The following is a 13030-nucleotide window of genomic DNA, read 5'->3' as shown; positions in this document are numbered from 1 at the left end:
GTTACTACGTCGTGAAGTGCCGTCGTCAACACGCCACACAAAAAATTATAAGACCAACTTAATTTCTTATATTTTTATTATCAGTTTAGGGCCAACAATTTATAATTTTCAATACTTAAACTTTTAATGATGTACATATGTTTTAAAAATATCCTAAAATAAGCACACATTTCATAAAACATAAATTAATTGCACCATTTTTGAGTATTTGGCCGAGCTCCTCCTCTTATTTGTGGCGTGCGTCTTGATGTTGTTCCACAAATGGAGGGACCTAAACAGTTTAAGCCGACACCGAACGGCAAATATTTTTAATGAGCAGCTTTTCATGGCACAAATACACTCGGTGGTTTGCCATTGCCTGCCGAGGGGCAACCGCTATTTGGAAAAACCTTTTCTTCATTTTGGTGTTTCACGGAGTTTCAACGTAAGGTAGACACGCACCAACTCTTTCGGCCGAATTATTAGGAAGAGTTAAATCTACATAACGAAAATGTTTTTATATTTAAAATAAACACATAGAACTCTTGGGGTTAGTTTATAATTTGGAGCTTAGTAATTTGTGTTGGATCGTCCTTTGATTATAAATTCTTGAAGTCGTCAAGCATCGATTTGATTAAGTTTTTTATAATATCTTAATACATTTTTGACCATTCGCCATTAATCGCACTTCTAAGGCTTTTAGCGCTATGCAACTCTCTCACATTTTGGAAAACTGAGAAAGCATGACTCACACAATTCCGATTGGGTTGAGATCAGGGCTGTAGGCAAGCCATTCCAAAATCGTTTGTTTTTCGCTGCCAGAAACTCTTTTGCTGCTTTGGAAGCATGAACGGCTGCCTTGTCATACTAGAAAATCCTCTCCTTATCGAAATTATCATCAAAAAAGTGATAAGTACTTCGTCTAGAAGTTCTACATATATAATTGACACTATTCACTTTTGTGGATATGAAACATAATGGCTACCCACAAACCGTGTCAGAACCACCTCCGAAATTACAAGCCATTCCCCCCTCCTTTTTCTTCCGCTTATCATAAAAAATCCATTTGGGAACCATCTGTATCTTCCAGATTGAATTTGTTTTCTTCGGAATAATTACTCTTGCTCATTCATCTTCCCAAAAATGGGACGTTGCTGCAAATGTCAATCTGGCTTGTTTGTGTCGTCTGAAAAAGTTAAGTTTAGGTACTCGTTTTACATATTCTAGGGTATTAATCCGCTTGCGAAATTTGTTGCCAACGACAAATAGTAACTCCCATATTAAAAGCGTGTGTAAGTTCAGCAGGGTTATTTGATTTATTTATAGCTAAACGTTTGTCTCTACCGTTAAGTCTTGGTTTTCGACCACTATCTCTTTGGACATTCATACTTTTCTTTCACATGAAAGTAATGCAAACCTACAGTTTTGCTTCTTTTTAATTTTGAAGCAATCTTTCGCATTGTAAGTCCTCTTTCTCCATGTAAAAATTATCCCTGGTCAGATAAAGCTTTTCCTCGCGGTATACATTTTTTTTTCTAAACTACAAATAAATATGAGAATGAGATAAAGCGATCAAAAGCAGTTATAATATAATAATTTTAAGGTAACAACTTACATTGTACACTTTTAAATTAAAGGCAAACGCTTTTGGTCTTATAAATACTGCATTTCCAACATTGAATGAGGAATGAGATTTTAAACATACAGTCAACGAAACGATATTGCGACATTTTCTTTTTATGGCTTTAGTAGATAGCACCATGGTAATGGTAATGGTAATGCTTGTACGGGTTAGGCTAAGGCCTTTATGCACTGCAACCAGATTGATCTATTGTGCGTCCCAAATTACTAATTATAATTGTTTAGTATACCGAGGAATCGAACCAGCTCCTTAGGATGGGCGCAATTGTAGGTATTCCTCCTCTAGTAGGTACGAGCCCAGGATTCTGTGTCTCCTGTGGCCTAATGTCTCACAGTTGGTGATTAAGTGTTCCATAGACTCCTCTTTATCACAGCAGAATCTACACGATCTCTCATTACAGGCTCTAGGGTTAGAGCAGATTTTGCTCTGTTGGCATTAATGCTCAAAAACTTTTTGGAGTGATAAAGGCCGCTTGTGCCGTTCCAGTGTTCACTGATTTTAGTTTGGATCCATTTTTTGGTTTCCTCATTTATATTATTTTTGTTAAAGCCGAAAAATGGCGTTGGTCCAATAAATAGCCCGCATGATCATTTTTTGTCATAAAAGTCTGCCTTCTCATTTCCTTCGTGTCCCTCATGTCCCAGATACCCAAATCAGTGAGACCTGATTATGAGTGGCCTGTTTGTTGAGTGCATTGTTGCAATCTATTAGGACTTTTGACTTGAACGTGAAGCTATTCAAAGCTTGGAGAACCAATTGGCTGCCCAAAACTATTTTAATTTTTACTTTCTCGAACCTTCTTTTGGATATGATTTCTACTGTTTCCATTAAGGCGAAGAGCTCCGTATGGAAAATCGTGGTATCTGTACTTAGTGTTAGGAGTTTGTGTGCTCTAGGCCCCACTATTCCTGCTCCTACTCCTTGGAGCGATTTGGCACCATCTGTGTATCATTTTTGTGAGTCATTATTTAACCGTGTTGGGTTAGTGTTCCACTCTTTTCCACCACAATCATCTGGGTCTTATAATTTTTTCGTGCGGTGTACTAATAGAGGCCATACTAAAAAAGTATCTCTCGGAAGTAGGATTAAAAGACATTTTCTTAATCGCTGAAGGATGCCCAAAAATAACAATAAGAATAACATTTTAGTTTAGATGCTTCGTTATTAAAACCAAAGCTGCTTAGATGAATTTTCAAGCTTAATCTGTTGCTTTTTGAGTCACCGAAAATTTAAGAATATAAAATGGGTTTAATTCCAACTGTAAGATAAAATAAATATTCATATGTAGCCTAAGGCATAGGCAAAGATAGCGATTTACATGATTTTATTATTTATTGCAACTACGACCGAAAAACAAACCAAAAAAAAAGAAACAACACAAAACAAAAACAAAAACATTTTATCAGCGAAAACACAAATCGCGCCAGTAAGCATCATCATTGAGAGCATCACCTCAAAGCATAAAGTAAATGTATGGAAAATATTTAGATGACGTAGTTGAAGGAAAAAAAATATTTCACAATACTCGTACATATAAATGCATATTTTTATGGTAACAGAGCACATTTAATTCAGCACAAATACTCATACATTCTCGTACTTACAAATGCATAACTCTGTTCGTTCATTTGATTCCATTTCTTGCATAAGTATTCGTATCCAATAAAATACTGATATTTGGTCATTTGTAAGCAACCGTTAATATGCATACATACTCGTACATACATAAGTATACTTCTATTGTAGTAGTGATGCACAATGGGTTCAATTTCAATTTGCTTGTCGCTGCTTGACTAAAACTGTCTTTCTCTTTGTACTTCTCTCACCTGCTGCGCTTAGGCCGACCAGCCGAAGTTCCGGCACGGGCACACAAAATCAAAATGGGGGCGTTACACTACCGGCCGGTATTGCGGATGACCAATCGAAAGATTTCGATTTTGAAAAGACAGAAATGAAGTACGATTCAACGGGCATGTTCCACTGGAGTCCGGCTAAAAATTTAGAAGACTGCATACTGGTGGGCAAAATAAAATGAATTAACTTCTATTTGCAACAAACATAATCAATTATATACATTTTTTTTTTTATTTTGTTTTTCCTCCCTCTCCCCTACCTTCGTTATAGGATCGCAATCAAGCGGCAATGACCGTTCTAAATGGTCATGTTGTCGTATGCCTTTTTGCCGATCCAGATTCGCCGCTAATCGGATTGCGCAATCTGGTGATGCCATTGCGCGCTTCTAACTTTCACTATCACGAACTGAAACATGTGGTGATAGTCGGTTCGGTGGATTATATACGACGTGAATGGAAGATGTTACAGAATTTGCCAAAGATATCGGTGTTAAACGGTTCGCCGCTAAGTCGCGCCGATTTGCGTGCCGTAAACGTGAATCTGTGCGATATGTGTTGTATATTGTCGGCGAAAGTTCCTAGCAACGACGATCCGACGCTGGCCGATAAGGAGGCCATTCTAGCGTCGCTCAACATCAAGGCAATGACCTTTGACGATACGATCGGTGTACTGAGTCAACGTGGGCCCGAATTCGATAATCTGAGCGCGACCGCTGGCAGCCCCATTGTGCTGCAACGGCGCGGCTCTGTTTACGGCGCGAATGTGCCCATGATAACAGGTAAACTGCATCGCACTAAGTTGGCTGTGTTTGCGATTAAACGACCAAATCACGTTCGACACGTTCATCCAGCCGGTGACGATGGCACAAAGTTGGCTCACATAAGTGAAGTTTATAAAGTTTGTTATTGTAGTGCATTGGTTTTCGGTTGTATTTAGTTGGCACAATTTTTTATTTACCTATCACACATTTGTACTTACGCACAAAAGTAATAGCTAAACATTTTATAATGTAATCTTTCGTTGAAGCCATAACACTTTGCAGTGTGTCACATTTCCGAAAAACAAAAAAAAAAAAAAATAAAAATCACATTGTAAGGCGTTATTGACCTTCTGTGAGCCAAGTTTGTGCCAAAATATTCAATCCGGTCATGAATGTATTAGTCGCTCTCTGCTCTCGTCATATTCTACAATGCGCATGCCGCTAGTTAAAGGTCAAAGCGTTAACCTTTGTTTTGGTTGTTGTTTCAAGAACTGGTCAACGATAGTAACGTGCAGTTTCTCGATCAAGACGATGACGATGATCCGGATACGGAGCTATATCTGACGCAGCCGTTCGCCTGCGGCACCGCCTTCGCCGTTAGTGTTCTCGACTCGCTGATGTCGACGGTAATTGAAAGTAACTGCTAAAGTAGCCTCCCCTAACCGATAAAAAAAAAGCAAAAAAACACAAGAAAAAAAAACAAAACCAAGTATTTTTTGGAGCTCTTTTTAGGGGCGTAGCTACTACGCAAATGCTCCATATTAAATAAATAAGTTTCTTTTGCTCATTTATTCTTTTAGACGTACTTTAATCAAAACGCTTTAACGTTAATCCGCTCACTAATCACCGGCGGCGCTACACCAGAGCTGGAACTCATACTCGCCGAAGGTGCTGGTTTGCGTGGCGGCTACAGCACCGTGGATAGTCTTAGCAATCGTGACAGGTAGGATTTAAGTTGGAAAGCTTATTACTGCATCACATTCGTCAATCTAATTCATGTCATTTCCTTTTGCACAGATGTCGTGTTGGCCAAATTTCCCTGTATGATGGTCCATTGGCACAATTCGGCGAATGCGGCAAGTATGGTGATCTATTTGTGGCGGCTCTTAAATCGTACGGCATGCTTTGTATTGGTCTCTACCGATTTCGGGACACGAGTTCGAGTTGTGATGCAAGTAGCAAACGTTACGTTATAACGAACCCACCCGATGATTTTTCACTACTGCCAACAGATCAGGTGAGTCGGCATTATCAGGTATTTTTTTTTTTGTATATATTTTTTTATTACCACGTTGTACTGAAATGAATCGCTGATTTTATAAGAGTTAATAAATATCACGAAATATTGTTGTTTAAGGATCAAGTGTTGAGGTGCAAAATAAGCGAAATTTTTCACAGTTTTTAATAAACTTCAAATATAAGAGGTTTTAAGTTCCATGTTTCGTAACTCTTTTTTAACTGCAGTACTTGAGTAAAACAATATTAATTGAATAATAATAATAATTTAAATAATAAACAATAAAGATTAAATTACTTACTTACTTAATTGGCCGTAACAACTCGTTACTGGGCTACAGCCAGCCGAATAATATCTCCCGCACACCTTTTCCAGTTTCTTAAACCAAGAGAAGCCAGATGATATAAATTTAGTCCTTCCACCGGACACAAGGACGTCCTCTTCGCCGTCGACTGCCAATTACCGTTTTAAACACCTTCTTCGCCGCAGAAGTTCCTTTTATACGAACGACATGAACCAGCCATCTTAATCGCTGCGGGGTGACTCGTTTGACTATGCTAATACCTACGTAAAGCTCATACAGCTCGTGATTCGTTCGAATGCGGTAACCGTAATTTACGCGAACAGAGCTAAAAATCTTGCAAAGTATCGATTTCCGTCCTTTCTTAGCCAAAGCTACGAATTATTTAAACAGTCAAATAATACACGATATTATGAGAAGTATGTGCCATTAGAAGGTACAACTTTATTCCATCTTTCAGGCAGCATACGGATTGCTCTGACGAAGAATTCGAGTTCTTTTGACTTCATCCATTCATTAAGCCAGTTGGCGATATATAAGAAGAAGTGAATCTCTCTCTAATAAGGGCTGACTGCATTGATCGGAACAGTAGTAATCCGAAGGTAGGTAATCTGGGTAATACGCCGGGTGGGTCAAGATTTTCCAATTCAGTCCCTCTAAATGGCGTTGTCATGCAGCAAAATCAGTTTGTCATGTCTACCGTCCCGTACCGTTTGGAAGCGTCGAAACCACTCTTTAAAAGATGTATTTGATGGAGCGTGATTACCGTAAATATTGATCAATATACGACACGTTTCAGAAGCACTTTTCTTTAAAAAGTAATAATGAAGCATGAATTCCCATAAATGCTGGTTTTTTGGGTTGAACGTAGACATTTTTGACTCAGATAAAAAAGGATCTTTACGCTTGAAACGAATGTCAACTACTGCGATCGAGGCCTCACATATACACCTTCCAATCACCAGTATATTACTAGAGCGAACACAGAAATAGTATCAGCAGCGACACATCTTTTACGAGAGCGACCACTTATTCCCGTACCCAATACTTTCCTCTGAAAACTGATGGCCGTCTTGTAAAGTGTTGTTATCGTTCGTCGAGAGAGGGCCTTATTACTCAACTGCGCACTTAACCCAAATCCGTTTCCTTCTACCCCAGCTCTGCGAACCACACTCTCCATAACAAAGTTAAAAATATCGCATGACAATGGGTCACATTGTCTGAAACCTGGACAGCCCCACTATGCACCCACGTCTGCGTCGACTGCATTTGTAGCCAGCGTTCATGCTATAGGCTCATCCTCTTGTGTCTTTCTCTGTGAGGCCTTCGCTTTGTTGCACTGTGTCGAGGTTTATATTTTTTTCCGAGGTACTTCCTCGATGTATCTCTTTACCGCGTTCTAGCTGTCGTCACGTTCCAGCATTTTACTGGTTATGTTGTTCGGCGCGATGTCGCCAATCTGCTTTCTCAGATTGCGTCTCCCGCATTTCTTTTAAACGCGACCCATCTGTCACAACTAAAAAACGTGTGTTCAGCATATCAGTAATTATGATTTAACAACTGAGAATGGCAAACTGTGTTGACATTTCTGTTCAGTAAAGATTGGCAAGTCATCATAAAAACCGTTATGGGGGTTCCAAATTCTGGAAATTTACACTGAAAAAAAAAAACCTGTTCAAGAAGTTCATAGAGCGAAATGTTGAAAAAGACTCAGAAATGACAATTCGTCTTCATTCTCAATTGGTTGGCTTTTGTCCTTCGGCTACGTGGCAAATATTACGTAAGGATATTGGCTTAAGTGCCAATCAAATACAGTTCGTGCAAGTATTCAAGCCAAATGATCATCGTTTGTGTCGTCATTTTTGCTGATGGGGCTCATTTGTATTCATAGTCAAAAATTGAGCTGATCAAAAGGGTCATGTAACCCGTAGCCACGGCGGAGATATGCCAACTCTTAAAAAAGGACCCGAGATGAGTTACCTTCGAAGGCCAGGAAAATGATCTGAAATCAATCTTAACACTAACAAAAATCAAGTGGGTGTATAAATGAGTGCACGCGTGAACTTGCATAATTTTGTGAAGTAAGCATGAAAAAATTGAATTTAACGTTTTTTCAAAAATTAAAACCTGTCGAGGGGCACCTCGTAACATACATTGATGTAATAATAATAAATATGTATAATTGGCGCGTACATTATTTTTGAGCTCCTCCTCCTATTTGTGGTGTGCGTCTTGATATTGTTCCACAAATGGAGGGACCCATAGTTTCAAGCCAACTCCGAACGGCAGATATTTTTTATGAGGAGCTTTTCATGGCAGAAATACACTCGAAGATTTGCCATTGCCTGGCGAGGGGCGACTGCTATTAGAAAAAACTTTTTCTTCATTTTGGTGTTACACCGAGATTCGAACCTACGTTCTCTCTGAATTCCGAATGGTAGTCACGCACCAACCCATTCGGCTACGGCGGCCGTCCAACAATAAAATAATAATAACAACAATATATTATTGTTTTAATTAATTTTATAAATATTTGAATAATATAATCTTTTGCACCCTTATTTCTGCCATAGAAAGCCAACTTTCTATAGGTCGGCCAAAACAATATAAAAAAAAATTCACTCGCCCCTAATACAAATTTCAAATGATACAAATGTCTCTTTCTTTCATACATTTCAGGTTTTCGTACTAATGCAATTCGATCCGGGCTTAGAGTATAAACCGGCCGCTGTGCGTGCGCCAGCTGGCGGTCGTGCTGCCAACACACAAGGCTCCGGGGTCGGTGGGGGTGGTTCAAACAAGGATGATAACTCTTGATTGTTACTGTGTAGCGCCTTAACTGATGGTCCTTACTCGTACATTTGAACGATGGAGCAAGCAATCGGGTACAAAATAGCGCATTTCTGGCAATTAATAATCGGCAAAATATGGCAAAAACTGCGTGCGGCAATGCAAAATGTATCCGACCAAAAGTATTAGCAAATGAATTAAAACTTGGTAACAAGAAAAAAACGAAAACAGTAAATGCCGCAGCTGAAAACTAATTGTAAATTGAAGAAAAATTATGTGAAAAAATTATGTATTTAAGAGACCAAGTAAATGCGCTATTTTGTACGTTTATATTTGCACAGACATTCGCCAATGCAAACCTCATGGAAAACAAAACCCAACCAACTAAATGAGGGATGCAACAAAAGTCGTTTGAATTCATACTCAATTGGAAGCAAATGTCTTTGCAAATATAAAACTTAAACTCCAACAAAGAAAGTATACGACTGATTCAATATTGGATCGGTAAGAGTAAATTCCATCGTTCAAATGGTAAAAAGATTGCTTCCCACACCATTCCGCAAAGCCCTAACTACGTAATTAATTTTTCCAAAAACTTATTAACAATCTCTAAGTGAATTGAAAAAGTTGATTTTTTAATTTTAATTTTAATTTTTTTTTTCAGTTTTAAACTAATTTTTATAATTAATTGGAATTTCGCTTTAAATTTTAATATATTTTTGATAATATTCACTGCACTCACATCCAGCGTCCCTAAATTTAAAGATCTATTTTGTAGCTTACAATTAGTTTAGTTTTGAAACTTTTCAAATTATTGCTTATATCTTCAAAAAAACTAGGATTGTACGAACTTTTCTATGATTAAGTTTTGGTTTAAGTAAAGTTGAATATATAAATGTGCGTATGTGTGTAGCTTTATATGCAATCCTGTGTTGTTATTTTGTATATTATTTGTTGTTGCATGGTATTTAAATGCATCAGTAATATTGCTAAAGCTATTAAAATAGAAACACACAAAAGATCGCTTTTCCCATTTTTTCGAATATTTGATATTTGGACTAATTGGGTTTTTGGACTCCTAAAAGTATACGAAACTGATGTCCTAAAGGTATATTAAACTGATGAGAGCGAAGTATTTGGATGTGAAAAAAATATTTTATAAGTCAAAGATATTTGTATTTTGAAAAAAAAAAAAACTCCATTTAGTAGAAGTCTGTAGCTATATTTTCTACAGTTTCGTAGCACAAGGCATCCACTCAAGTATAAAACTATTGAAAACCAACCCCTGGAAAAGTGTGCAACAGAATTTGTCTCCCATATTCAAATTATTATTTAGCATTATTATTTATTGTTTCATTTCAGCGAAGAGTACTACTACATATTTTTGAAAGGTAAGAGGCCGAAGTATGTTAAAGGTTTTCTTTTCGAAATAAAGAAAAAAAATACATTTTTGTTTCAATTTTTTTTTTTTTGGTGGGGGAGGTAGGGTTCGCACTTACAGCGCCCGCCGTCTATTGCGTCGAGTGGTGTGACCACAATCCTTCCTCTCCTCTCCTTCTAGGGGGACTCCCTTCCTGGGACTATTTTCTGCATAACTTCAAGAGGACCCAGAACGGCATCCATAAAAGACCAATTCTATTCACCCATCTAGGTCCACCGTATTTATAGCCAGCTTTCTTGCTATATCGCCTTCTTGTGTCTCTCTCTGTGATGCTTCCCTTTTTTGCACTGTGTTGAGGTCACTTTACCGCGTTCCAGCTGTCCGCGCGTTCGAGAATTTGACTGATTATGTTGCTCGGCGTAATGTCGCCAATCTGCTGGCTCAGAGCATCTCTTTCCGCGAGCCAAAAAATTAGCTTTATTCACCGAGTTTCAAACTCTCTACAGATATTAGAAGTTTAGCGATCTTCTGTGTGTGTGTTTCAAATAAATTAAAATTTTTTGTTTTTAACTTTTTATTTAATTATAGTTCACTTTTATTTAAACTTTTAAAGCTTACCCCTATTTCATTGTCATTATAATTTTTTAATATTAATTTAATTAAAAAAAATATATTAATTTAAAATTTTAAGTTTTTAAATGTTATAACTTTATTTAAAATATTTGAAAAATTTTCACATTTTTGTAGAAAACTAAATAAAGAAAAGTTTAAACTAAAACTCATATTGCTTTTAATATATTTTAAATGAATAAAAACTAAAATTTATGTATTTTTATTTTAATGAATAAACCATTTTAAATAAAGCTCATACTTTTTTTGGAAATAAAAACATCCTTTATTATTTAAATATTTCTTTTAAGAAAACCCACAAATTTTTTGTTTTTTAATTTTTGAAACAAATAATCAATTCGTAGTAAAGCTGAAAAAAAGTATTAAAAGAAAAACAGATTTAAATATTTTTGAAATAATTTTTTTAATTAAAAGAAAATCGGATTTAGATACTTTTCACCTTTTTTTATTAAAAGAAAATTGAATTCAGATACTTTCAAAATAAAAGTTTTTATTGGAAGAAAATCACATTCAGATACTTTTAGAAGAAAATCAAATTTAGATACTTTTCAACTTTTTTTATTTAAAGAAAATTTAATTTAGATACTTTCAAAATAAAATTTTTTATTGGGAGAAAATCACATTTAGATACTTTTAGAAGAAAATCAAATTTAGATACTTTTCAATTTTTTTTATTGAATTGAATTTAGATAAAATTTTTTATTGAAAAAACATCAGATTTAGGTGCTTTTCGAATAATTTTGTTTACTATAAAAATATATATAGCTTTTCAAACATGCATAAGTATATACAAATGTACCGTATTTAAAAACATTTGTAGCAAATATTCAATTCCGCCGAAGAATAACGGGAATATATATCAAATTCGAAACAAATAGAAAAAAAATATTTTCTATTTCATTTAAGATATGTAGATAGTTTTTTTTTTATAAAATTTTTTTTTAATAATTTGTTTTAAATCATTTTACTAGAAAACATTTCAACAATAACAAAATATTTTAATAAACAAATTTTCAACAAATTAAATTGTTTTAATAAAAAAATTTATTTTAATTGTTTCATTAAAAAAAATTAATTAAAAAGCGCCTAATTTTTTTTAAATTATTTTTATTTGTACATTAGTTAACAAAAAACTACTATTAAATTTCCAATATTCAAATTTAGTTATTTTTAAAATATTTTTTTTTATTAAGAGAAAATCAAACTTAGATATTTAATATTAATTTAACCAGGTAAACATTCCAATAAACAAAATAATTTCAATTAAAAAAATTTTTATTAAAAAAAATTATTTTATGTAAATTAAAAAGTCAATTTTTTTTTAATATTTAGTATAATTAAATTTAAAAGAGTATATTTTTTTTAAATTTCTGCTATTAATACTTCAATTCTTAGCTTAGTTAATACAAAACTACTACTAAAATTCCAGTAATATTCTTGATTACTTATCACACATAATATTTCATTATGTACTATTTTTGTATTTCAGTTAAAATATTAATTTTTGTTTTTTAATTTTTTTTTAATAATTTTTCTTTTAATCATTTTACTAAAAGAATTCTTCAACAAACATTTTTTAATAAGAAAATATTTCAACAAAATAATGATTTGTATAAAAAATATTTCAATAGAAAAGTATTTCATTAAAAAAAAATTATTTTATGTAAATTTAAAAAAGTCAAAGTCTAATTTTTTTTTAATTTCGGTTATTTTTATTTAAATATTTGCCTCAGTTAACAAAAAACTGCTATTAAATTTTGAATGGAATTCTTGTTTACTTCTCACATACAAAATTGCCATCATATGATTCGCATAAATATTTCTTTTTTTTGTCAAAAACCTTTTCGTACTGAAATAAATCGGCACTTAACGCATTATTCACTATTTATATTTGGAAACACATGCACTTAGTAGCATACCGCACATCCTCCCCATTCCACTTACATCCCATTCAATTCAATCAATTTGCACTCTTCGCACTAATTTCACTTTAAAGAGCCAATACAAAAATGTTAAGCAGCTTTGAACACCACCTAACGGCCTCACGATTTCGTAGTATACGCACCGCCGTAGTATCAAACATTTCAATAATTCATTAACTTCACGTACAAAACGAAATACTGTGTCTCTCACTAAGTCACTGCAATCGGGGGAGGTATGTATGCACAGAAGAATACATACTTATATGTTTAATGAATTCAAACTGTACAGCATTCATAAATTTTCAAATAATTCTACAAACAACCAAAGCGCATTAGGCCTTTCCACTTATACTTGCATATGTACATATGTATATAATATACATAATATTTATATTTTCTCTTAATATTTCTTCATTTCATATATTTTTGATATTTTCTCATCGTTTGTCACGCATTGATCACGAAAAAGTTCGTACGCAATTCGCCTCACTTTGTACCCGTACATGAAAATCAAAGCAAACTAAATGCACCTTT

At 34.6% G+C, this 13030-nt stretch overlaps 1 protein-coding gene across 1 annotated transcript in view; it reads left to right on the top strand.

Moving 5' to 3' along the window:
* LOC129236084 (calcium-activated potassium channel slowpoke) overlaps positions 1–10558 on the top strand; it is a 282580-nt gene extending 272022 nt beyond the window's left edge. The window contains exons 20-25 of the mRNA XM_054870285.1: positions 3461–3638; positions 3746–4253; positions 4725–4861; positions 5036–5178; positions 5253–5472; positions 8453–10558. Of these exons, the coding sequence (XP_054726260.1) occupies positions 3461–3638; positions 3746–4253; positions 4725–4861; positions 5036–5178; positions 5253–5472; positions 8453–8590 (1324 nt within the window). The 3' untranslated portion in view covers positions 8591–10558. The remainder of the gene's footprint in view (positions 1–3460; positions 3639–3745; positions 4254–4724; positions 4862–5035; positions 5179–5252; positions 5473–8452) is intronic.
* Positions 10559–13030: the final 2472 nt, after the last annotated feature.

The sequence above is a fragment of the Anastrepha obliqua genome, chromosome 1, assembly GCF_027943255.1.
Source record: "Anastrepha obliqua isolate idAnaObli1 chromosome 1, idAnaObli1_1.0, whole genome shotgun sequence".
In the NCBI taxonomy this organism is placed as follows: domain Eukaryota; kingdom Metazoa; phylum Arthropoda; class Insecta; order Diptera; family Tephritidae; genus Anastrepha; species Anastrepha obliqua.
The sequence above is the reverse complement of the archived record's forward strand: the minus strand, read 5'-3'. Positions and strand labels throughout refer to the sequence as shown.